Genomic DNA, 26,976 nt, shown 5'->3' on the forward strand with positions numbered 1-26,976 from the left:
GTTATACCATTGAAACAAGAGTTCCTATTCTATCGAATAGTTCAAAAAAATATTGAGGTTCAATTCAAAACTATAGCCTTGAACCCATATCCGTTGAACCAAAAGGAATTTTGATTTGTTTCATTGTTGAAAATATCGGATTCAGTGTCATTCACCTTTGTTTCAAATTTCGAATCACTTATCTCACGAACAACTGAATGGCGACGTGTAAAATCATTTTACTGTTGACCGATGAATGCACTGCAGAACTTTTTTCAATTGAAATGTATCTAAAGATTGAATTTATGAATGTAACTGATTGCACAGACATATATAGATAAGGCCTGAAAACTTGAATTTCAACATTCATGAATTCAATAAATAAACATATTTAGGTATAAAACAAATTGTCTAGTGCAGTTTTAGTTGTGATTGTTTCACATTGAGATGATGTAGAAGTCTAAAAAAACTGACTTCTTTGTTTCGATATTTTTCGTGTTGAATCGCTGCATAGTATGAAACGAATTATTCCGACAGATAGTCTGTCTGTCTGTTTGGAGAGCGTACACTTGAAAATCGTCAAAATTTTATTTTGCGTTTTTTACTTTTATTTTTTGTGTGGAGTGGTTGACATGTGACGATGTATTTCATACGAAGTCGAGATACACTGCCTGATCCTTTCGAAGTTAAACGAATTAATTCAATAAAAATCGTTTGTTTTTTCGAAGTGTACTGAGGAGTCTGCGATGGCGTATGTCTGAATATTAAGGATAGCTCATTATACACATTATGATGTATTAATTGGAAAGCTATTTGGATCGTTAGTTGTTCCCAACATTTTATGCACATTATGATTAAACTTTATACTTCATAATCTGAATGAATATATTAGAAGTTATCACGATATCAATTCAATAACTCTTGTTAATTATTGACGTGCTAGCTACCCTTAGCAAGATTTTTTCGAACAATGTTTTCAACTCACTCCTATTTCATTGGTTCATAAAATTAGTTGCTTTCAATATAATTTAGCATTTTCATATTTTCATTTTGCAAATACGATAATTAAGGTGTTTGAAACCTCTCTTGAAGACCTTCGCACGTGAATGGTAGAGAAAACCTGTTGCCTGAAAAACTTTGAACAGCATGACTCATACTTTTTTGTTTCATCAAATAAAGAATAATGTAATTAGTAGCACTTGGCAAATATGCATCATTGCATATTCGCATAGTGTTTTCGAAAATGTCATTTGATGCAGTTTAATTTATTCCTTACTAAATATTGTTCTAGAGATTAGATTATCAAAGTATACAACTACGCTGTGGAATATAAAGCAGTTCAATTCAATGTTCATTTCTGGTGATACAAGGTGGATTTGAATCGAAGAAATGATCGAAGTGAAAACACAGAAGGGTAGCCAAATTCTCGAGGAAAGTGGTAATATACCAACTACTCGCAATGAGAAAAATCAAGAACCCACATTAGAAAAGAAGAATAAAAAGGATACGTTAATTTTCCGTTTTTCTGCAGCAACAGGTAATTTGATTTTGATAGAATAAAATGTATATGTATGTGTTTATGAATGTGAAGGTCAAAAATTCAATAACTTTACCCATTTCTGATTTAGTGTGTGAAGATCTAGATTGACTTTCAGGCGTACGAAGAAATTGGTCATGCTGAATGTTGAAGCGTTTATTGAAAAATGTAAAAATTATAGAGATAAAAAGTAACGAGAAAAAATTATTTCAAGCTACTCCACAATTCGATTATCAATATTCACAATCGTTATCGGGTGATAACTGGGTTGCAGATATTTTGAGACTACTGATGAGGTACTTTGGTTTTTTTTTGTTTCCATTTTCCGGTTCTATGCAGCGTTTCCATTTTCCATTTTCCGTCTTACAGCTTAATAGGAGTTTCTATACGTTGCAGACATCTAAGTTAGCTTAGCCAAATGCTTCGTTGGTCAACATGTATGGAGATTCTTCAAACTTTCTGTCGATATACTGTACTTTCCTGGGGTTCATTTCAGTTTTGGACTACTTGATGGTAAATTGCAGAGATGAAATATGCTCAGCTTGACCCTATTTGCTGTGCGGGTCGGCTGTCCTTGATCATTTTTCACTGCCTGAATCACATCCCAAGCGAGTGCCTTGGTTTGGGATGTGGGGGTTGAGCAAACCGGCCATCGGATGCCCGCTTTCACGTAGCCCCGCTGGATACGGGAATGACAGAATCACTTGTGGTTCTGTTATTCCCTAACTGAATGGCATCCCAACGATGGCTTATTCCTAATGTGTGTGTATCCGTGCCGAGAGGATAAATGACACAGAGCCTATCATCTGTCTCTACGGAACCTTCGTGATACCGGGCGTCCTCTCGTCGTAGCATCGTCTTGTCACGGTAATGTGGGGCTCTCCCGTGACTGATCTTCTTTCCCTAGCTACTCGTGTGACTTTTATGGACAGAGTGAACTTAAAAATTTTTTCTGACGCTAAATCTATAAAGGAGATGGATGTCGAGCTAACGACTCCAATTGAGATTCTTCAAACTTTCTGTGGATATACTGTACTTTCCTGTGGTTCATCTCAATTTTGTACTACTTGATGGTAAATTGTAAACCTTGTAAACTCAGAACAGGAGCTAGTCTACAGAGGATATGGATGTCGAGTTTACGACTCCAACTGACCTCCCTTTGAATTTAATTCAGGAGCGAGTCTACAGAGGAGATGGATGCCGAGTTTACGACTCCAACTGACCTCCCTGTAAAGTTAGTTCAGGAGCGAGTCTACAGAGGAGATGGATGTCGAGTTTACGACCCCAACTGGCCTCCCAGTAAATTCAATTCAGGAGCGAGTCTACAGAGGAGATGGATGTCGAGTTTACGACTCCAACGGACCTCCTTGTAAATTTAGTTCAGGAGCAAGTCTACAGAGGAGATGGGTGTCAAGTTTATGATTCGAACTGACCTCCCTGTGAATTTAGTTCAGGAGCGAGTCTACAAAGGAGATGGATGTCGATTTTACGACTCGAACTGACCTCCCTGTGAATTTAGTTCAGGAGCGAGAGCTTTTCAACTGACCAAATCCTGATCCAACAACTGAAACTTAAAAAAAAGGTTTGGTGGTGTAGCCAGGAAACGACTGAGTCATCTCCTCAAGAGCGGGGTACCTTATACCTTGCGCTCAAGTGATGATTCACCAAAACCAGAGGCGAAAAATCCCTGCACGGCTGAATCTAAGGCATCAGGTGTAGCTGACGTGCAAAATCTCTATATGGGAAGGTTGTCGTGGGTATCTAGGTGAGATTATTGCAACTTGACTATCAGACCACCTCATAAACAGAGCATATACTTTGTGCCTGCCCCGCAGGCACAAAGAGCTTAGAGCTCGGCAGAGCCAAACTCTTACCATCTGACTTGAAAGACCACTCACCATACAGATTAATCGGCTTCGTTAGGAGGTTGGGTTTATTTGGCCGAGTGTGAATAGGTGTGAGCCACAATGAACTCTTGCGGGTTGCTGTGGAGAGCCGAATAGACCCACTCATTTTGGACCTTACCTAAGCTTATCATATTTGCTGGTTTATCTTCACTGGAACTTCACAGCCTCATGGCAATTTCCAACGGTTACTGGTTGGTGGATTCAATTGAATATGTCATCGTCTGATTTTGGTGGTTTGATTTTTTTATGGAAATGCAACAGATCGTGTTCCAGGATCTGCACCAGGTTCTAGTATTGAAACTGATCAGACCCAACTCTTGCTTTCCTCACCTGATACCATTAGAATGCGACTTCCCTCAATCAGTGAAAACAGTATCTGGAAGTTTTTATCGACCAGCGAAAAAAAAACGCCCAACGACGAAAATTGAGTAATTTGGAAGTAGCAGAGTTTATTGTTTGAGTTTGAAAATGTCCATATAGGATGAAAATGCAGTAACGTTAGTTACAAATAAAAGTGGTAAAAAACATAGAAATTTTCATTTATCTTTTCATCCTGATCTCCTTCCACGTAGTAACGGCTACATCCATCAATTTATAGTACAAATATGAAGAACTGATTTAAGAAGAAGTTTCAGGAAACTGCGTGAATTTTGAACAAAGTAGCATTCAACGAACCATAACTTATAGAAACTCCAATCAAGCGGGAAAACGGACAACGGTGCAGTGAATCAAAAGGCCAAAAGTATAGAGGGCGGAGGATAACGTGCACAAATGACCTGCAAATTAAATCTTTCCCTTGTACTTTGACTTTCTTCATCTCAAAAATCTTTTATTGCTTTTTTGTCACATAAATGATATTGAATATTAAATTATCAATATCGAAATTATATAGGTAGCTTGGAAACTCACTTCATGAGCACTATGCTTCATGAGCATAATTTACTACGTCTGAATTTATCCATATGCTGTATTGTCTTTTATACAGAAGACGTAAAATAGATACCATGTTCAATTATACCATTGACGATATTTGGAATCCACAACCGAAATGAACGATGACCTGGACATTTTACATAAAGTGTCACCGTTAGTCAGTACCTGTCAAAATTTACATTGAGAAATGTAATTTCTTCACAGAATGTTGAAAAAAAAATCAGTCAAACGTTGGATTTTTTTATTATAGAACCTATAATAATTACATCAATTTAGGAGAAAGTGGCCGTCTATGGATGTCTCTCGGATACTTTTACTATCATTGCTGGTGTTCCCCAGGGATCCATATTGTCTACAACCCCCTTTTTATAGTATATAAACGGCTCATTAGAAAAAACGAAGAATCCGATATATTGCTTTCCTGACGACAGTACACTTGTCTCGTCATTACATTTGGATTCCAGGACATTGGCTACGGAGGCACATCTTCACTGGCAGCAGGAGGTTGAAACTCTTGATATGGATCTGGAAATGATTTCCAATTTGGTGTGAGAATAACGAGGTTCAATTCAGTGACACAAAAACCCAGGCATCGGTTTTCTCCAAGAAGATAAATGTTTCCGAACCGGATATAATAATTACAGGTCAAACAATTCCGCTTTCTGCTTCGATAAGTGTGTTGGGGGTTGAAATGGCACAATCATGTTGCTGGAATTGCGAAAGCTGCTTCTCAGAAGCTTGGAACACTTCCGAATCAAAAAACTGTTCACACCTCAGCAACTTTTGATAGTTTATAAATCTCAGATCAGATCTTCTATGGAGTATTGTTCTTACGTATGGAGCTCTGGCCCCAAACTCACCTTGGAGTTGCTGAATTCTATCCAGAAAAGAGCCTTTCGTCTGATTGGAGACGCGAACATCACTTGCAACCTTGATAGTTTGGAAAATCCAAGAAACGTTGCAGATTTGTCCCTCTTCCAACGATACTTTCACGGGAAGTGACTTGACACATAAGATCCACCAAGAGCGGTTCATTTCAGAAATACGCAACCGACTGTGACTGCTCATCGTTCTGGGGTTCAACTTAGGACACTTCGAACTTGACTGTTTGAGAACTTTTTCATTTGGAGAACTGCGTTCATGTAGAATAAACTTCTCGAGGACGATTTAACTTCCAGCGATTCAAATCCAATGTGAATCACTACTTTCGCAGAGCCCCTTAAGGTATTTTATGAAGTGCTTGTGTTTTGTCCCTGACAAAAGTAGTTTTTTATCTTTTGAAATATCAAGATATTTGAATTATATTTACTCTTTCGTGGACAACATGTCATGTGCACCAGTTTTTATGTCAATTTTTTTCATTTCGAAACTAATCCGGTGACAAATCATCGATGGTAGCCTGATGGGTAGACATGGGTGGTTTGCTTCACTCACTGAATTAGCCGCTGTGTGAACCGATGGTTCAAAGCGCAAGGCCGGACTATCAATTTTCACCTTCTATCGTCCAACCTGTGTTAGGAATCACACATTGAAAGGTAAGACCTCGTTAGTCCTTAGCTCGCATAAGTTTCGACTTTGGAGAGTAGTCGTTCCTAGAGGGGCGACAGCTGTTTAACGGAAAAACATATTTTGAGAAACAGAACAGACAATATGAAAAATTGAGCAGAAATTTGCAAAGTCAAAATAGTTTCACGATTCTCAAAAGAAATGATGAACGGTTAACTTTATTCGATAAGTGAATCTGAAAAATTAAAAATTCTTCAAATCGAATGTAAGTTTCATGAATTTCAAGTAATAATATGCAATGGAAATTTTGCGACTGTTAATAGTATGTCCAAAATGAATAGTTTCAAAAAAGTCACTGCTTACTTTACAGTTTTTCCTCTTCATGCCCATGCTTGCTAAAAAACGACACTTCTTCTGCATACCTCTTCACCGGCATTCCTCATGAGATTTTATAAATGAGATATGGTGTTTTATAAATGAGAAGCATTCTTCACTTCTCTTGTCCAAGTGGTGAGCGTCAGGGAAAGGTCTACTTTCATTGAAATTGAAACAGTCAGCTGTTTGAATTTCGCACCAAACGTTAGTTTCGTGTTAGTACAAATCGCGACACTCGATTACAAAACCAGTATATTATCAGGCCTACCATCGTAAATTTTGTTCCGTTTGAAGACAAGGTTGCTCATCTGTACATCAATTGTTACATTAAAATAAAAAGTTGTTTTCTTCTCCTTCTGGAAACAAAAAAGTAATCATCGTCTTATCGTGATATCAATATTAATTTTTTTAGAGTATCAATTAATTGGGTGCATAATTCCTAGATAATTTTTCTCAGTCTTCCTCGTGTTCTTCAAATAATTTTCTACAGAACCACTTCGCTTAAATTTTGCAATTATTTTTAACACGGTACTGAATTGAATCAATCTTTATAGATGTGGCTCATTGTAAACATCACCAGCTCATCGGTATGGTGTATTATATTTTAATTTTTTTTTCCATAGTGACAACTTCATTTTGAAACAAAAATTGGACTCACCAAAGATTCAAATATGACAGAGTGAAATTCTGTCAATAAACGACAAATATTATATTGTCAAGATGCATACAATATTCCTAGAGTGATCACTAGAATTTCTTATCTATGTGACATATTTTGTCAACTACTCTCGACCTACGGTCTCTAGATAGAGAGATCCAATAAATTTCAGCATTCAATTCAAAACCAACCTGTCTGAAATCAAAATGACCTTCCGAAACATAGGTGCTGAGTGCACTTTAAGTGATGTATCGTGACAATGTCAAGATGCTTTTTTAATATTCAGTGTTGTTGACATTTAGGAATATTCTGATATGGTGTTTAAACCGGAGATTTGATACGAAATACGATTCCTGCACCATCTATCGAAATGTGTTCAAAGTTGAGCTGATCTTATTTTCTGCGTCGAGAGATTTCGACAAAACAGAAGCTAATCGATGAGAACACTAGAATTTCTATGCATCTTCAATATTATGTTTGCTTTGGCCTACCTATTCATTCAATTAATTACGTTTACACTTCTTATCACACTGGGTTGTTGTATTTGATCGGATATTCGTTATCAGGGATAAGCGATCGGAATTCGTAGTAACCAAGTAATATTCTTCTTGATATTGTTGAGCACAGGATGATTTTTTTGAGTTATTTCTAAAAAAGTATTCGAAAGTATATGTTGAAAATGTACTCGAAATATAAAACTGGTGTCTTTATTTGAATCTTTTTGGGGTTTTCAGTTGTACTGTGGTTGTGTATTTGTTTTCGAGAACCGTAAAAGTATTCTGACCTTCATTTTCATACCAGCATTAAACATTTTTCTCTAATTAGGTTCCAAATAATATAAATTTGACATTAAAACTAATCCGCATGATATACAGGGTGTTTCAAATTCGATCCTCACCATTGGGATCTCGGAAACTATGAGAGATACGAAGATTGTTAAATGGGGGGGAAGAAAGTTGCGCATTTACCTAACTTGAAATCACGAGTATATCTGGAGATATCCGGTGAAAACAGAAATTTCGAAAAATGGTTGTTATTTTTTTCTGACTTTATTTTTCGAAGGATTCAGAAATATACTTCACTTCCATATTGACACTTTTTCCCTGCTACATAATGGTGTTTTCAGATTTTATATCCGACGTTTCGTCTTCAGGCCACCATCATCAACTTTTTTTTTTCTTATAGGCGCTACATTGGATTCTTTCTATTATGAATAGAACCAGATTTTACCTTTTCAATGATGTATCACGAGTTATAATTCTTTTTCGAAAAATTGGAGGTATTAAAATAAAAATCTTATCATACTAGGCTTTGACTTTGACGTTTCTTGATTTGACTTTCAATTTATTACACTCAATGAAATAGTAGAAAGCCAAAAATTCCTTTCCCAAAAATATAACGCCTTCAATTCAAAATTTTGTTAGTGAACAAGTCATTGAATTTTTGGAAATGGCTTTCACGAATGGAGAAAAATATGAAATGATACAAATCTTATTAAAAATACGATAGAAACAGTGTTAGGACATCGGAAATGTATTTAAATCTGTATCCCGAAAGACGATGATGGTGGCCAGAAAACTAAACACCATTTTGTATCAGGAAAAAAGTGCCAATGGTCAAGTGTAATTCATTTTCAAATCCTTCGAAAAATATACTCAAAAAAATAAAAACCATTTTCCGAAATTTCTGTTTTTTCCAGATATCTCCGGATATACTCGGAATTTCAGAACTTCCTCAACGGCATATTGTTAGTCAGGTAAATGCGCAACTTTGCTCCAATTCAATCATCTTCGTATCTCTCATAGTTTCCGAGATCCCAATGTTGAGGATCGAATTTGAAACACCCTGTATTGCTCGTGAGGAAGTGAATATAAACTGAATACCTATATCGATTTTTGTCCTAGATGTTTCTATATTTATCGCGAATGGCAAGAGAATGTTTGTTCTCAATTGACGAGATTCGGTATACGGTCATGAAATTGCAAAAAAAAAAATTCAAATGTTAAGAAAATGGATATATGAAATAGTGGTATACGGTCATGAAATTGCAAAAGCAAAACATTTTTCAAACATCTTTTTTTATAATTCTGTGAGGAAAAAATGCCAATTTTTGGAGGTTCTGACTAACAGTTAGTCAGAAGACTAACAGTTATTGAAAGCGACAAACTTATTCGAATCCAAGTTCATAAGTTTATAAGAAAGTTTATAAGTGCATGAGAAATTCTCATTATTTCGAAGACATGAAAATTGATAACATTTTTATGTTTGTTTTGTGTGCTCATAATTTGAATGTAAATTACAAATGATTTTTTTATGAATGTCAGATAAGTAATATTGAATTTTTGTAAGTAGATTTCCCAATTATTAGTTTTTCTACGCAAGATGTTTCGACAAAAAATACATTTGTGAATACTTCATGTACAATCTCTAACTGAAAAGATAATACTCCACCTGTTTCCTTTCAAGAAAACTGACTTCATGATGATATTGATTGCCCATATCTTCTGAATGAACTGAACCAATTAATGCTCTATTTTCATTCTAGGAATCAAGTATATTTTTGTGATTCATGATCACATACCAATATATTGTATTATATTTCAATATGTACTGTGTCCTAATTTCCATCATATTACAGAGCTCAGTGATGTAAATTATTTACATTGAAAAATTTCTGTGATTTCCATTAACTGTTTTCATATTAATTTATTTATTTGTAATACAATAATCTACAGAACATAGCCCAATTACAGAGCAGGGAATAACAGAGTATAATAGATACATCACAAACAAGTGACTGTAAAGTCTACAAACACTACAAACAATTCATTATAGGTGACAAAACAATTATTTTAGGAAGTGGGATTTTATATTTGACAATTTGCAACTAAATATATCTGAATTATCGCTAACAGAATTTGTCACTTTACACATGGTATGGATCGGAGAATTCTCTAGAACATTTGTACGAGATGTTTTTATATAGAAAGTACTCGGGTGTCTGGAACAGATTCCAGGAATGCAAATATTAAACTTTTCCAGTAATGTTGGGCAGTCAACTATGCTTTTGATAATTTTATAGGTTAGTGCAACACTATAATAATCACGCCTTTTTTCGAGACTGCAAAAGTTATGCTTTTTTAGCAATTCAGAGTAGGTTGTTCCTATTGGAAGATACATGCCATCGGTTTTTAGGCTTGGCAGTTTTAAAAATCGTCGTTGAATTGCTCTTATTCTATCAATGTGATATTGATAAAAGGGGCTCCACACAACTGACGCGTATTCTAACTTTGATCTTATGAAAGCATAGAATAAAGTTTTTAAGGTCGAAGTTTCATTGAAATCACTACTGTTACGTGCAATTAATCTGTACAAACAACAGGAGGAGGTTACAATATTATCGATTTGCCTATTAAATGATAGCGCAGTGTCAAATGTGACGCCAAGATCAGTAAATGTTTCTGGTCTCACCAGGGAAACGTTTTCTACTGAATAATCAAAGATCAAGATATTCATTTTCAAACTGTAGGACATGACCTTACATTTATTCGGGTTCAGCGACAAGTTATTTCGATAACACCAATCTACAACACGGCCTACGTTTGCTGAGAGGTTCACACAATCATCTATGTTCTCAACGAAGCAGTATAGTTTCAGTTCATCGGCATATAAAAGGAAATACACATCTATAACATCTGCAATATCATTAATGAATATATTGAAGAGCAACGGTCCCAGATTTGAACCTTGTGGAACATCGGAAGAAGCACTATATTCGGTAGATTCGAAACCATTGAGCTGAACATATTGTTTTCGATCCCGTAGATAGAACTAAGAGAGTGCGATTGAGGATGGAGATAATCCAAAGGCTACTAGTTTGTTCAGTAGAATGCCATGGTCAAGACTGTCGAAGGCTTTAGAAAAGTATGTGTAAATAACATCAGTTTGGGCCCTATTGTCAATAGATTCAGCAATATGTTGGGTAACAGTCAGAAGATTGTTGACCGTTGAACAATTTTTCATAAAAACCATGTTGGTTTATACTTATATTGCAACTAACATGCCGATATATAACTCGCTCCAGCAGAATCTCAAAAACCTTCGTAAAGTTGCAAATAATTGTGATAGGCCGATAATTTTAAATATCTCGTCTATCTCTTTTCTTGAAAATGGGACAAACTTTTGATGATTTCCAGATCCTTGGTATTGTAGCCGATCTCAAGCAGATATTAATTAGTATAAATAGAGGACGAGCAAGCACAAGTGCACAATCTTTTAGGATAAAAGCTGGAATGTCATCTGGACCAGTGGTCCAGATGACATAAGGCTTGAGCGACCTTAGTGCCACGTATACTTCGTTTTCACTGAAGCTTGATATATCAAGAAAGTGATTATTATCAATATCAGAGTTTGGTTGAAAAGGGGAAGAAGCGGTATACGATTGTTTGAAAAGATTGGCAAAACCGTTTACGATATTAGAGGGCCCCTTCAGCCATTGACCTTCAAAATATGTTGCTCATTTCCGATCCTATTGAAGAGTTCGTATATTTTTCAATGTATCTGTATTGCTATTTTACTAATGTTATGGGTGTATTTGGTTGATTGGTTTAATTCTGTTTAAATCTGTTGAAAATTTGTTTTTCCTTTAGCCAGCTGTCGTACCCCTACGAACAACAACCCTCAGCAGTCGAAACTTGTACGAGCTAAGGATTAACGAGGTATTTCCTTTTAACGTGTGATTCCTAACACGGGTTGGACGATAGCAAATGAAAATCGATCGTTCAGACTAGGGCTTGAATCACCGACCAACACGGCAGTCAATTCGAGTAAATGAACAAAGCACCCACGTCAACCGCCTGGCTACCGACCGCCATTATTAATATAAATATATTCTAAAATTGACCAGTTATTTCTCAATGTAATGATCGAACTATAGTGAAGTATTTTGGTTAGAAATCTTTTTTTCTGGTTGTCACAATTTCTTATTTTCATTTTTATTGTTCATCGGTCGGTAGCCAGGCAGTTCGACGTGGGTGCTTTGTTCACTCACTCGAATTGACTGCCGTGTTGATTGGTGGTTCAGTTTGAACGATCGATTTTCACTTGCTATCGTCCAACTCGTGTTAGGAATCACACGTTGAAAGGTGAGACCTCGTTAATCCTTAGCTCGCACAAGTTTCGACTTCTGAGGGTTGTCGTTCGTAGGGGTGCGACAGCTGGTTAACGGAAAAACAGATTTTAAACAGATTTTTCAAACAGATCTATCATTGATATCCTACTTAATGTTCAATCGATTTACTTATTCATTTCGATAAGTAAAAATGATTTGTTTTCTCTACGATTAGCGATTTTACAGTTTCACATTCCACACTCATTACTTCTTATCACCAAATTTTAATTCATCCTTTCTTTTTCTGTTGAATTTTTTATCTGTAATGTAAATCTAAAAACAAAAACATATTTTAAAGGAAATTACCATTTTTTCATCAACTTCATTGTGTATTTTCATGTTTCAGAATCTGAAAAATCCCGCAGTATCTTATAGGAGTTTGCCTTTCTGCACCTGTATTGAAGTTTTCTAGTACAATTTTTCATTAGGATTATGAATAATTGAGGTGGAAATACTCAACAAATTTACTCGGAAAACATTGCCAAATACATTAAAAAATACCCCGTTAATTTTCTTTCGGTGATATCCATTAAAATCTCAAGCCCTCATAGTGATTTTCAGATACTCCCCAAATTCATAACATGTTCCGAAAACTAATGTCAGAACATTTGATGCATGCTATCTATCATCTTAAGAATCCTCAATATTACTTGAAATTGATCATAAGAGTAATACTGAATTGTTAAATGGAGAATGAGATAACTAATATAAAGAAAAGAGAAATGAATAATGAGTTGAAAAATAAATATTCAAAACCTGAACCAACAACTTTTTCCAATTATCAACTTTAGTGGCTGAAAGGAGGATGTTAGATGAAAATAAGCAGTCTCCCAGTTGATTTCTTGAAAATCAATCAATATCAATCAGGATCAATCATTTTCTTATTGATAGTGTTTGATATAACATTTATATTGCAAGTAATTGCAATTGGAAGTAATTTTTGCTAGAGGGAATAAGAGTTCTTATCGATCTATGTAAAGTTCTCCATAAGAATTTTAATTTTTTCTCGGATTGTGGAAAGTGAGAATAAGCAAAAAAAAAAGTCGATAGAAAACCCCAATTTAACTTAGGGTTCTGATCATTTCTTGGCATTGTTTACTACATTACAGGGCTCAGTACGACTAATTATTTAAATCGCTTAGATGTATCTGTATCTGTAGAGTAGGGAGGGTGAGTGTAAGCCCACGCACTTAGGCCACATGTGACCCATTGTACATCCTCCCGAGGAGTTGTCCTCCTAGGTCGTCGTCCATCCTGTCCTTTCCAGGAAGGTGGACAGGTCGCTGGGAGACATCTCCTTTATATCGGCAGGAGTAGGCCAAGACTCGCCGAACACACACTCTCTTATTGACGATAACTCGGGCACTCGCACAGGACATGCCTGACAGTCTCATCTTCCTGTTCACACATCCTGCATAGAGGTGTGTCCACTAGCCCCATATTATGTAGGTGTTTCCTTAGCTGACAGTGGCCAGTCAGAAATCCTACTGTAAGGCGTAGATTTTTCCTGGTCATCGCCAGATATTTCTTCGGCGCCAGCTTCCCAGGGTCGCCCAAGGTGATCCTGGCAAGATTACATCCTTTGATTTCATCCCATCTCTTTAGAGATTGAGCATGGGTGTAACTTTTGACTAGTTGTGCAATTGTCGAAGTCATCAGGCCATGGGTGTCACTTGGTCCTAAAATTCTTAGTCCAGCCGCTTCCTTGGCTAAAGAGTCGGCAATGCGATTACCTTTACTCCTGTTGTGCCCTTTAACCCACCTCATCGCTTAGATGTAGCGGGCACTCAATAAACCTGTGCGTTCTCAAATCATTACTTATCAAATTCTATGTTGGAGTACAATACGAAAAGCGTTATAGCATAAATCACGTAAAAGATTCTGAATCGTCTCCAGAGCTGGACTGGAAAAAAACGTCTCACTATCAATTCTAACAGAAGAATTACTTGAAGCATCTCCAAGTAGAACTCAGACTGATTTTTCCATAGAGGTAAACTACTCGGGTGGAATATTAACCTAAAACTCACTTCGAACAGTTATTTTTACAACTTTCTCTTCAACGCCTCTTACTCAGCCACGATATGCTATGAATTTTTTTGAGGTTTGAAACCGATAATGATCTACTGATCATATTGACAATAAAGTGTTTCTTGAATATTCAATCACATAGAATCAAACGATATATGAAGCCGTTCACTTGTAATGATGAACTGATATGGATGCAAAATCCCCCCAAAAATGATGTTGACTAACAGGAACAGATAACAGGAACTGTTGAAAAAAAAAGTTTGAAATCTGTCTTTCCGTTAACCAGCTGTCGCACCCCTACGAACGACAACCCTCAGAAGTCGAAACTTGTGTGAGCTAAGGATTAACGAGGTCTTACCTTTTAACGTGTGATTCTTAACACACATATTATTCTAATAGAATAATATACATAATAATACTTACAAAAAAATTGGTGAATCAGACCGTAGTTGCCGTTGAATCTGCAGAACACTGGCTTTGTGATTGCAAAGCTCTGATCTGAAAAATGCTCAAGTTCCTTGAAAGAATGACCCTTGAAGTCTATGATATTGAGAGACTGCCCCTAGGAAACTGGGGTCAGAAGTCTCAGTAAAACAATATGAAAAATCGAAAAAGCTATTTCATTCTTGATGAATACTATCTTTTTCTCATTTCTAGTTGAGGAATATTCTTGTTGTTATGATTCTAATGAGTAGTATAAACAATATCAACACTCGTCGTGAAAGAATATTTAAATATTGAAGGGGTTATATTTTTAGGAGTGATTAATTTCTGGGAAAGTTTTTGGCTTTCTATACTACTCCATCTGGATACAAAAAAATGTGGGAATATTCCCAAGAAAAGAAGGAAGTAATCAATTTTAAAAGTAGTAACTCCATACATACATGTATAGATCATGCAAAGAAGTAACTTTCAGACACAAACTGAAAAAAAGCCCTCCCTACATTCATACGAACATTGAATTACACGGAAGAAATACTCATTCGAAACAAATACTTACAAATGAACACTGAATTATACAAAAAACACTTCTCTCTACTCATTTTCTATTTCAAACATTCGTCGTCATGGAATTATATCAGATATCATTCATAGGATTTCTACACAATATACTAAATGAATGATTAAATTTCACTTATACGGAACACTGTCATCCTCACTGGTAGACATCGATGTTTCGCCATGAGACACTTGCCTCAGAGCTCTTCAGTATCAATCTGGAAAATAGTAAAAGAGAAAACCACACAATTCATTCATATTACGATATTTTATGTCACGGAATAAGTTTGATCTACTTATTTCATCGTAATGACATTCAATAACTTATTTGATTGAATCCCAGCCAGAAGGAATCTTGTTTATATTGAAAGGAGGGCTATTTCTTCCAATTTCTGTCTGAAAGTTACTTCTTTGCATGATCTACACATCCGTGTATAGAGTTACTTATTTTCGAATTGATTACTTCTTTTCTTTCTTTGGAAGATTCCCACATTTCTTTTTGTACAAAGATGGAGTAGTAGAAAGCCAAAAACTTTCTTTCCCAAAAAATATTTGAATATATGTTAAAAATATGTTTCAGTATCATTTTTAAAATGACCATATAAAACGTTTTTTTCAGCATATCTCATCATGGAGACAATTGGATTCAATCTAGTATGGACCCCACTCATCTTGCCAGATTTGAGAAATAATGACACGAATATCAACCCATTGGGAGAACCCATTGAAATAAGTGAAATGTCATTGTTAATAGGATTACCGCTAGTAATGTATTTATCTTCGATTTTCTTCATGGTAAAGTTGCCAAATTTTATAGGGAGAATAGAAACTATGAAGTACATGTCTATAGGAATGGTATTTGCGAATATTGCCGTGGCTTTCGGAACACATATAAATTTTTACTACATAGCAAGATCTATATTTATAGTATTCGCAGGGTCAGCCTTATTGGCAGTACAGCTATACTTGAGAGAAATTGTAGAAGATCACAATAGAGAAAAAACTATGCCTCTCATGTATTTGGCTTTGCCAAATAGCTACTCTTATTCTTTCATAGTAATCCTTATGGCAAGTTTGGGAAACTTCGAAAAAGTTCAGTATTTCACCTCGATATTGTGTACAGTACCTCTGGTTATTAGCCTAATTTTTCTCTACACTTTTGTACCTGAGTCACCAGTGTACCTAGCAATGAAGGAAAAGGAAGAAGAAACGATGAAAACGTTGAGGAAGTTAAGAAGCAATAAAAGCAACAAAGAAATAGAGCAAGATTATTTGAAAATTGAGGACGTATCAAAGTCTAGGATGGAATCTGAGAAAAGTGGATTCTTGAACCTGTTTAAAACACCAGCTCTGAGAGAAGACATGATAGTTGCGTTGGTAGCAAATATAACACAACATTTATCTGGAGTTGCTGTGATTATGCCATTTCTTGGACCCATTTTCATGGAAGCTCATACACAACCAGCTGGATATATACTGGTAATCCTGTTATTCATCGGGTGCACTGTAACTCTATCTGTATTTCTTTTGATCAGAATAATCAATAAGAGAATGAGAAAGAGGGCTTTGCTCCTATTTTCTTTTTGCTCAACTGGCATTTCATTAATTCTTCATGGATTATATTTTTTCTCTAAAACTAACAATATCAGCTTCATTGAAAATATACGATTATTGCCAGTTTTGTCTATTATAACTTATGTAGTGGTTTACTTTTTTGGACTGGGACCATATTCTTTGCTGATGGTTGAACTTTTTCCAAGTGATCTGAAATCGGCAGCCACGTTTCTCAACACTATTATTGTTACATTCTTGATGATAGTCACGTCTACTGTATTTCCCATCGCTGTCGAGTATATTGGAATACATTGGTGCATCTGGACCTTTTCATTTTTCAGCTTCTTGGGTTCTTGTTTCGTGTACTTCAAGTTACCTGAAATGAAAGGTTAATCACCTTCAGGAATTCAAAACGATTTATGTTAATGAAGAATTGTAGTATTTCAGTTATTACATTCAAAGGGAATATAATATTTAACAAAAGTCTGTCATGCTACATTAACCTAAATCTTGATCAAATCTACAAATGTATTTCTATGATATGAATATGTATATGAAGTAAATTTCATACCTATTCTGCTGTTCATTTGAGCTGAAAATATTCGTTTTTTATCCCGAAATATCATCAATATAAATGAATATGACAGATTATTGGTGCCATGTCTGTTAATTTTGATATAACCGATGTGTTTTAGTAACTCACAATATATTATTATTGGTTTGAGTAGTTATAGTGTGAATATGTTTTGTGATGAGTTAATAAAGTTCATTCTGTACTATGAATATTACTGAAGTTTTTTCCCAACACCAAACCGTTATTTTAAGATGAAGTGAAGTCATAATTTCGACAGGGGAACATAGATCCACACTTGTTCGATTGATGACCTATTCATTTTATAGAAATTCATATTGAATATAGAATGAATAACTTATGTCTGATTTCTACTGAGTTTTTTATTCGTTACGACCGGTTTCGGTTAGTTAAACCAGTTTACCTGAGAATGGTTTAACAAACCAAAATCAGTCGTAACGAATGAAAAACTTAGTAGGAAGCAGACGAATATTATTTAGTTTATCCTTCATTACCTTGATCACAGTAGGCGATAGGCGTCATATAGCGTCATATAGTCATATAGTGTGAAGCTTCTTTTTTTCGAGAATATTCGAAAAAGGAAGATTATGAATACAGTCAAATTGACAAAATGAAGAATATAGATAAAATGTATGGTTAGGTTAGGTCTGAAGTGAGTGGGTATATTCGATCCTCCACCGCAACCCGCAAGGGTTTATTGTGGCTCACACCTATTCATTTAGAGAAAACACCTATTTATTTTAGAGAATTCAGGTGCTACGATTAAAAGATGTGCTCTGTTTAAAATTGTAATTCATCCAGAAATAACGAACAGACAAAGTTATGAATTATATCACTGTTTAGCTGGGAAAAAATTTGTTTGAACAAAAATTTATTGGAAGTGAAAACTGTGTGGTAATACCCAGGAAATTAGAGGACCTTTATCATTTGCCATTATTGGAATTGCCTTTGAGGAGACACGATTGAACATGTCATCCCTAAAAACCAGTTGATAAGTAATTTACAAAAACACCAAGTAGAATCATAGACCATAGGCGTACTATTATTTTAAATTATTCAAAATTGAAATCTGCCATGAAACTAAAAATGGTTAATTTCGAATGCTGTAAACAAAAATCTTTTCCGGCCAATTATTTTATTTGTATTCGATAACTTTGGACAAGATAACTTGATCAGAGATGTTTCCCATTCATGTTACAATAAATCGAGGATATCAACACCCAAGCAAATTATTAGTAATGAAGAAGGTATGATGACACAGAAAACACACTCGAAGGTAAACATAGAGCGCAGACCAATTCAGTTTTTTCGTGCCAATACACAACACGAAAAGACATCCACTGAGCAGACACGGGTACAGTGTCAAACACCTCAGTCCTATTGTTCAAACAGGAGGCCACAGAAACGCGCAATCACCAACCAAGAAGACAATATGAAGAAAAATATCTCCAGTCAAGAAACTACAAACAATATAATGGTAACTCAAAACTCTACAACTCTTTACAACTATACACAAAAGAAAACACAAACTCTGCATATGATACCCACGGAATTGGACATCCTAGGAAATACAGCAGAGCTCCTTTAAGAACATACAGGTATCCTGGACAACATTACCCAACCAGAATCTTCCACAACAGCAAGTTCAATTACAATGTTTCCATCAACTACTCCCACACATCAGACCCCTACTTTGATACGCAAAACCACAACCAACCTTGATTCAATATTCTTTATGTTATTGAATATTCAGTCAGCCAGAAACAAAGATAACGAATTATCTGTTTTCCTAGAGGATTTGAATCGTCCAGATCTGATTTTGTTGACTGAACATTGGCTTGCTCATAATAAACCTTTTAACTTACCTCATTATATAGAAATGTCAAGAAACAGCTGAATTAAGAGCCTACATGGAGGAAGCATGATTTTTCAAAATAACTCACTGAAAGTAAAATTCGTCAACGTGGAGAAATCAATGATTACTTAAAAGAAAATTCATTTGCATTTTGCTTGTTACATTCACAAATATTGAACATGTATGTATTATGTGTTTATAGAACACCCACATCTGATGTAAATATGTTTATACAAAAGTAAGAACAGCTTCTCAATGTACTTTCGTTAAATGCAACTATTCTGATAGCAGGAGATTTAAATATTAATTTCGCAGACAAAAAATCTGTAACGACCCAATCTCTAAATAACCTTTTAACCTCATTCAATTTGACTATGCATATAGAGTCCCCTACACGAAATTCTCAGTATTCTGCCACAATTATAGATTATTTATGTACGAATTTAGACAAACAATATATTTCTTGTGATATTACTTCAGCTGGTACGTCCGACCACGAAGCTATATTATGCTACTTATGCTACTGTAAAGTGAATTTTGTAATAAACCAGAATAAATACAGATTCAGCAGATTATTTAGTAAAAAGAACTATAGAAGATTTTATAATACATGCCTGAATACCAATTGGGATATTGTGAAAAATGACCAGGATTCATTCTCAAATTTTTACAATCATTTGGTGAATATTTTCAATAGTTCATTTCCGATTCAGAAATTGAGAATCAAGAACGTTGAATTACTCGTGGTATAAAAATTTCAGCAAAAAATATGCGATCGCTGCACTATATTCGGAAGTTCAGTGATGATATCTTATTTAAAAGATATTTCAATAGATACCGCAGCATCTGTAGGCAGGTTGTCAGGCAAGCAAAAAAAAGTAACTATAAAAATAGATTCGAACAAGTTGATAACAAATCGAAAGAAACTTGGCAAGTAATTAATGACCTAAGAGGTAAATCTAATGAAGTACATGAAGTTTCACTTTCACCAAACGTTCTCAATGAATATGACTGCTCTATTGCAGAAAAACTGACTGAAAGATTGACTACTCAGAACGACCCAATGGAACAATTCAATTCAATTCTGAAACGTGCATTCTATATGACAGTGATATTCATGAGCTGAAACAGGTGATTGTTTCCATTGGAAAAAAGGCGTCATCTGATTACGACGACATTACAGCAAACATTTTGAAAAATCTCACAGATAACACATTACAACTTTTGACCAATATTATTAATGCATCATTTCAATCAGGAAAATTTTCTGATTTCCTGAAGGTATCATTGGTAATACCAATGGTAATACCACTATATAAAGGAGGAAATCAGGACGACCCCTTGCATTATCGGCCTATTTCCCTAATTTCCACAGTAGGAAAACTTATAGAAAAACTAGTCAAGCTGAGGATAACTGTATTTCTGTCAAAACATAAAATCATCAATGAAGAACAGTTTGGCTTTCAAAGTGGTAAAGGCACTAATGATGCAATTTTCTCACCCATTGAAAAAGTTTATACTGGAATCAATAGTGGCGAGGTTGCTGCTGCAGTATTTTGCGATTTCTCGAAGGCTTTCGACTGTGTGGATCACGAAATACTGCTGAGGAAGCTTCTTTATTACGGTATCAGATCAGTGATACTGCGCTGGTTCAGCTCATATTTGTCAGGTAGTAGTCAGATGGTGGAAACAAACCACCGTGGTTCCAATTGATAATTCTCTTTGATATTCTGCGGTAGGTAGGTGCATATGTCGTCAAAGAATTGTTTTAAGTCTGCCTCAATCAGCAGCTCACATAATTCGTCAAAATTCCTGCTTCCATACGAATATTTATGACACAATGCCACACCAAGTTCATACTTCTCACTAAGCTCCAAAAGTTTTCGCTTCTCCTCAGCATCATAACATACACTCACAAATCATAACTTGATGGATGTAGAGCGTCAAAACTTAGATCAGCCAATTCCCAAGCCATTTTTCTCATGGCAGAATCCAAATCCACTGCCACTGGCCACTCTTGTGCTGAATGTTGACCCACATATTTATAGGATGGAGAGCTCTGAAAATACAAGAATTGCATTCTCATTAATTTAAAAATTATATTGTGAAAAAAATAAATATGCCCATTTGTAATTTGACCCTGTCTATATGAGCAAGTTGATTCATATTTTATATTTATTTACCATATTTCCACTATTCACAAAAAAAAAATTGTAGTTATACTCTCAAAATTTTCAATCCAATTCATTGAAGTTCATCAATGATCGGGTTTTAGCACCAGCATAATCATTTGAACTTTGACCCCTATGAAACGTTTTGGAAGCCATGCTTCCAAAACTACCTGAATGAATTTACGATATCGTGTGGAATACATTGACATTTTTCCAATTATATAGTCTTTATCAATAACCAGAGCTGTTATAGGTTTCTGCTCCAAAGCTTCACTTTGTTGAATTATAGCAAAATTAAATTTTCAATGACATATTTCAAATTATCTACAGTGTCACCATTAAAGTGCGCACCATATGGGAAACTTTTTTTTCGAAAAGTTTCAATGAAGTTTAACTTCGACACTTGTTTGTGCTTTGAATTTAATTTGAAATGATGCGGCCAACTGCGTCCCACTGACGTTCAGTGTTTGTCAAATTCAACTTTTTTTTTATTGAAAAAGTGCATTTCTAGATCGAATTTAATAAAAAGTTACTTGAAAAAGTTGTTTCTACTGCAATTTTATATCCATATGCCAAATTTTATGCAACTAGGATAAAGTTAACGTTTTGCTTATTTTTGACAGATATCCCCTTTATTTCAAGAAACAAGTTCGGTTGATTGTCATCAATTCATGTATACATAACAAACTCATCATGGAGTTCAACTTTTCTTATAAATTTTTACTCATACTGACATTTTTAGAGAGAAATTAAAAATGTGCTATAAAAATTTTAACATGACTGGTGCAAAGTTTCAATCACTTGGCTATTTTCTTAAACAAACGTCAGTACCTTCAATTTTGAAAAAGCAGACACAACTCAAAAACTGCAATAAGTAATAATAAAATTACTAGAGTTGAAATTACATTAAAATTTCAATATTCGGTATTTACAGTATTATTTATAAACACTAACTAGAGCGGTAAGGATGCTTAATCACGTTGAATAAAATTTTTAAGTAGCTAACAACATACCGGCAAGTAGCTAACATCCAGTAACGGCATCCAGGAAAAAATTTTCAACATACTACTGTGTCAAGGATAATTTCAAAATTCAGAGAAACAGGATCCGTAGCAAATCAATTTGAGAAAAAGCACACTCCAAGTAAATATGATGAGGAGGCCCAACTTAACATTTGTTCAAAAGTGATTGAAAACGGGCAAACGAGCATAACCGATATTATAAAAAATACCAATTACAAGAGAAAAAGTGTTGTTTGATTTTATTAAAGAATCAATTTTGGCCTTACAAGCCAAAATTTTTCAACACATTAGAAGAAAGAGATTTTGATGTCCGTTTGGGGTTTTTATTCTGGTTTCAAGGAGAGAGAGAAGAAAATGGAATGTTCCTCAACCTCGAATGAGGTTAGTGAAGTTTTAGATAATATGCCTTTAAATATTAAATACGACCTATGGTATCAGCTTGAAGGCGCACCAATACATAACACGGTTGCTGTAAAACAGTCCCTTCAACAAATGTTCAGAGGCAAAGTTATTGGACGTAACTGGAAACATTATTGGCCACCTAGATCACCCGACTTGACGCCTTTAGACTTTTTCTTCTGTAGTTACCTGAAACAAAAAGTGTACCGAAGTAGACCATTTACTGACATACAACATCTGGAAAATACCATTCGCGAGTGCTGTGCAAATATAAATCTCCGATTTATTGAAAATGCAGTTACAGATGTCAGTAGAAGGACTATAATTTGTATTGAACGTGGAGGACGACATACTGAAATGTAGGCTATAAGTGTTTGACAACCTCATTTAGATCAATAAGTAATTTTTTGTACCCATTTGTATTTTCTATAATATTATTGTTGTTTAGAATTCATAAAAATAATAATAGCTCTATCGAAATAATTTGCATTTTTTTTTAGTTGCCTATGCTTTTTCGAAAGGTTTGTTTAAGAAAATAACCAAGTGATTGAAACGTTGCACCAGTCATGTTAAATTTTTTATAGCAAATTTTTAATTTCTCTCTAAAAATGTGCGTATGAGTGAAAATGTATCAGAAAAGTTAAATTCCATGATTAGTTTGTTATATATACATGAATTGATGATCATTAACCGAACTTGTGCAAAACGTTAACTTTATCCTAGTTGCATAAAATTTGCCATATGGATATAAAATTGTCGTAGACACAACTTTTCAAGTAACTTTTTGTTAAGTTCGGTCTAGAAATGCACTTTTTCAATTTTTTTCAAAAAAAAAAGTTTAATTTGACAAACACTGAACGTCAGTGGGTCGCAGTTGGCTGCATCATTTTAAGTTAAATTTTAAGCACAAACAAGTGCCGAAGTTAAACTTCATTGAAACTTTTCGAAAAAATAGTTTCCCATATGGTGCGCACTTTAATGGTGATACTATATATTCATGAATATAATGAAATTACGATTCAAAAATATAAAATATGTTCACCTTTGTGACGATGATATTCACTTCCTGGATTGGTAAATACTCCCTGCTGTCGTGGCCACAACTCAATAAATAATCACTAACTATTTAATTACGTTAGGTAGTCTGAACTGTAGAGAATTTATGTAACACTAAGCCTTTATAGAAAATCATCATCAACGAGAGTGAGGGGTTTGAGGTAATGCATGACAGTCGTATCATAGCAAGTCCAAGGCCATGTTTCGGAGAAAAAATGGATAAGGGTGATATCATATGATGTGACATCAATCAAGGTTCAACCTCGAGGTCACGTATCCAGCAAGATTGAATCTCAAGGTTAAACCGCATGTTCAATGTCATATTGAACATGTATAGATCAAGGTCTCGAGGTATATTTCAAACTCACACTTTAAGGTCACCAACTAGGGCAGATCCGAATCTCAAGGTCAACAACAATGTTAAAGGTCATATCGTCTGGTACGTAACTCAATATCATATAACGTCATTCAAGGTGAAGGTCAATTGGTGGGGGGAGGTCCTCAAGTGGCCTTAGACATCTACTTATAATTATTTTCATTTTTAGATTCGTTCCATCATGACACACCAAGACACTGTCCGTTGTCCGACAGTACGTCAAATGAATAGAGGAACATGCTTTGCTTAGGAAACCATTAAAATGCCCCGTGATGAGTTTCATGTCCCGTTGTCAACGCGATTGGGACGACAGCGGATCTATTCGACCCCCCACCGCGCACACCTATTCACAATCGAAACAACTACTTCCATATAAACATCGAATTACACAAAAAATTGTTGAAACAACTTTTTCCAAATAAACAGATGAACATCATATCAATAAGTGTGACATAAAGCTATTTGTGTTTCTAATTGTTTTCATATTTTGTTTTGTGTAAAATTGAATGCTTTTTTCAACAGTCATAGGAGATTTATGTTCATGAACAAATTTCTGTCGAACCGCTTTTTCAGTAATGAAATACTATATATGAATCCTTGATCGTTCTAAGAGCGGTGCCTGTGAGACAGTGGCAATTCACATGGGATTTGAATCGCTGGAGATTAAATTCATTTGGAAAACGTCCTCAGGAATTTTATTTCGCATAAATGCATTTCTCCAGATGAAAGAGTTCTTAAACAGTGAAGTTCGAGGTGTACTAAGTTGAAACTCAAAACGATGAGCAGCCACATTCCGTCCTGTATTTTTGATATGTACCACTCTTGGTGGAATCAAATGTGCTAAGTTACCTGAGCACTTTCCAGCAACTTCAGGGTATGTTTTGGGCCAGAGCTCCATACATGAGAACAATACTCCAAAGGTCTGATCTGAGCTTTATAAAGCATCAAAAGTTGCTGAGGTGTGTACAGTTTTCTGGTTTGTAACAGTGTTCCAAGCTTTTGAGAGGCAACCTCTGCAATTCCAGGGACATGATCGTGGCATTATAACCCCCAACAAACTCATTGAATCAGAAAGCGTAACTGTCTGACCTGACATTATTATGGTTTGGAGGCACTTATCTTCTTGAAGAAAACCGATGCCTGGGTTTTTGTGACATTGAAGTGAACCTGGTTACTTCCACACCAATTCGAAATCACTTCTAGATCCTCATTAAGATATGCAACCTCCTGCTGGCACTGAAGATATGCCTCCGTAGCCTATGCCATGGAATCCAAATGGAATGACGAGACAAGTGTGCTGTCATTAGCAAAGCAATATATTGCTGTTGCGTAAAAAACACGTCGCTAGGATACCTTTATCAGTAGACAAGAACCTAATGAAATAGACTTTCAGGTATTTCAGAATTCGTTAATTGATATTAACATTTGAAATTTCGTTGTTTGCAACCTGTCATTCATCGAAAACCTCTCTGACTTCACTATTGTAACTGAATGGAATTGGTAGATATTCAACCGTCACAAGCGGACTTGAAAACCCATCCACCCTTCTTCGAATGAATACGCGTCCATATGAATAATAAATCCGGAGCGACAAAAACAGCCTACAGCGATCCACTCCACTATAGATGCTCCGTCTCTTTTTACGGTCTTTTTTGGTTTAACAACCACTTCGAAATAATGGAGGCAGCTATCAATTTGACGGTTTTTGTCTAGTAATGGCCACCTCGAAAGGACCGTACTCACGCTCCCTTAATCACATAATAAAAGCCTTTTTCGCATGGGGGCGAATCAGTCATATGTTGCGGATTAGTTAATTGAAAGTGACGAGAAGGTCTTGATGAATTAGTAGCCACGCTTCCAGTTTTCATTCAAAATATTTTGCAAATAAACATTGGTCACGAAATTTGAGGCACATTTTTGAATAGACAAATGAAGGCTATGCTGATATCAATTATATACAGATTATATACAGCCTGATTCACAGTGGATGACACATTAGACGGTTCTGGTGAACCAGGCACCGGATTACTTTGAAAATTCAATAGCGAGCATATTCGGACTGTTGGGTACCAATTTTGGTTTTTGGGCTTGCTGGCATCCTTTTAGTGGACTTATACTGTTGAATAATGCGAAGTAGGTAATTAGGTAACACACTTTATTCTATCACACATTGTTTACAGATTTCACAGAATGTCGAATATGACAATGGTTCGATCAGTTTAATTTGATGTGAGAAACACTATCAGTAAGTTTATACAAATGAGAACCTTTGATATTCTCCACAATAAACTAACACTTCTTACTAAACTAGACCTTTCGTACATTATGCTAAAACCATACTGTCTGAACGAGGGTACTCTCTAGCGAGAGGTAAAGAAAACAGGACCCATCCTATTGGTTTCCGAGGATAGGTACGTATCCCTTGACAACCAGACACAGACATTACACAGAGGCGTAACAGTGTTCAGAAAACTCAATTCAAATTTTCATTCATATTTCCAATACGGATATTTCACGCAACTGAAATAATTTCGATAATACGGTGTTGTCACTTCTATTAGGAACTAGTAACAACTTCGATTTTTCAAATGAAATACCCTGTATATAATATTATTTTTGGATTCTTCAACAATTACCCGACAACTTTTCTCGATATTTTTTCATACCTGTCTGTTACCGTTTTCGAAATAAGAATTAATTTAATTTTTTTTTTCAGAAATCGGAAAAATGCTGGTATCTTTGAGTTAAGGAATATTATGGTACCGATATTTGGTTTTGTTAGCGTAATCTCCATAACTTCAATACAGGGTGGTGAAAAAAAACAATATTTTTGTTTGTTCGAAAAAGTAACTGAATGTT

The 26,976-nt window shown here is 35.3% G+C and overlaps 1 protein-coding gene and 1 long non-coding RNA gene across 3 annotated transcripts; both read left to right on the forward strand.

Moving 5' to 3' along the window:
* Positions 1-1,316: 1,316 nt before the first annotated feature.
* On the forward strand, positions 1,317-26,976 carry LOC111506579 (facilitated trehalose transporter Tret1). 2 transcript variants are annotated; one of them, XM_074182007.1, is made up of 2 exons: positions 1,317-1,516; positions 26,834-26,976. In XM_074182007.1, exons 1-2 carry the CDS (start codon positions 1,369-1,371, stop codon positions 26,863-26,865), a joined length of 180 nt encoding a protein of 59 aa, XP_074038108.1. In that variant the 5' UTR covers positions 1,317-1,368; the 3' UTR covers positions 26,866-26,976. The 2 variants fall into 2 exon arrangements, with proteins under 2 accessions (XP_074038108.1, XP_023017469.2); XM_023161701.2 differs by lacking the exon at positions 26,834-26,976 and adding an exon at positions 15,712-17,429 and having other exon boundaries at positions 1,324-1,516.
* Positions 23,602-24,578, forward strand: LOC141485404 (uncharacterized). The gene is made up of 2 exons (XR_012467179.1): positions 23,602-24,180; positions 24,287-24,578. It is a non-coding gene; the product is annotated as an uncharacterized lncRNA (long non-coding RNA).

Source organism: Leptinotarsa decemlineata, unplaced genomic scaffold (assembly GCF_025532065.1).
Source record: "Leptinotarsa decemlineata unplaced genomic scaffold, Ldec_3_MD MMD2_tig00026328_RagTag_RagTag, whole genome shotgun sequence".
Taxonomy (NCBI): domain Eukaryota; kingdom Metazoa; phylum Arthropoda; class Insecta; order Coleoptera; family Chrysomelidae; genus Leptinotarsa; species Leptinotarsa decemlineata.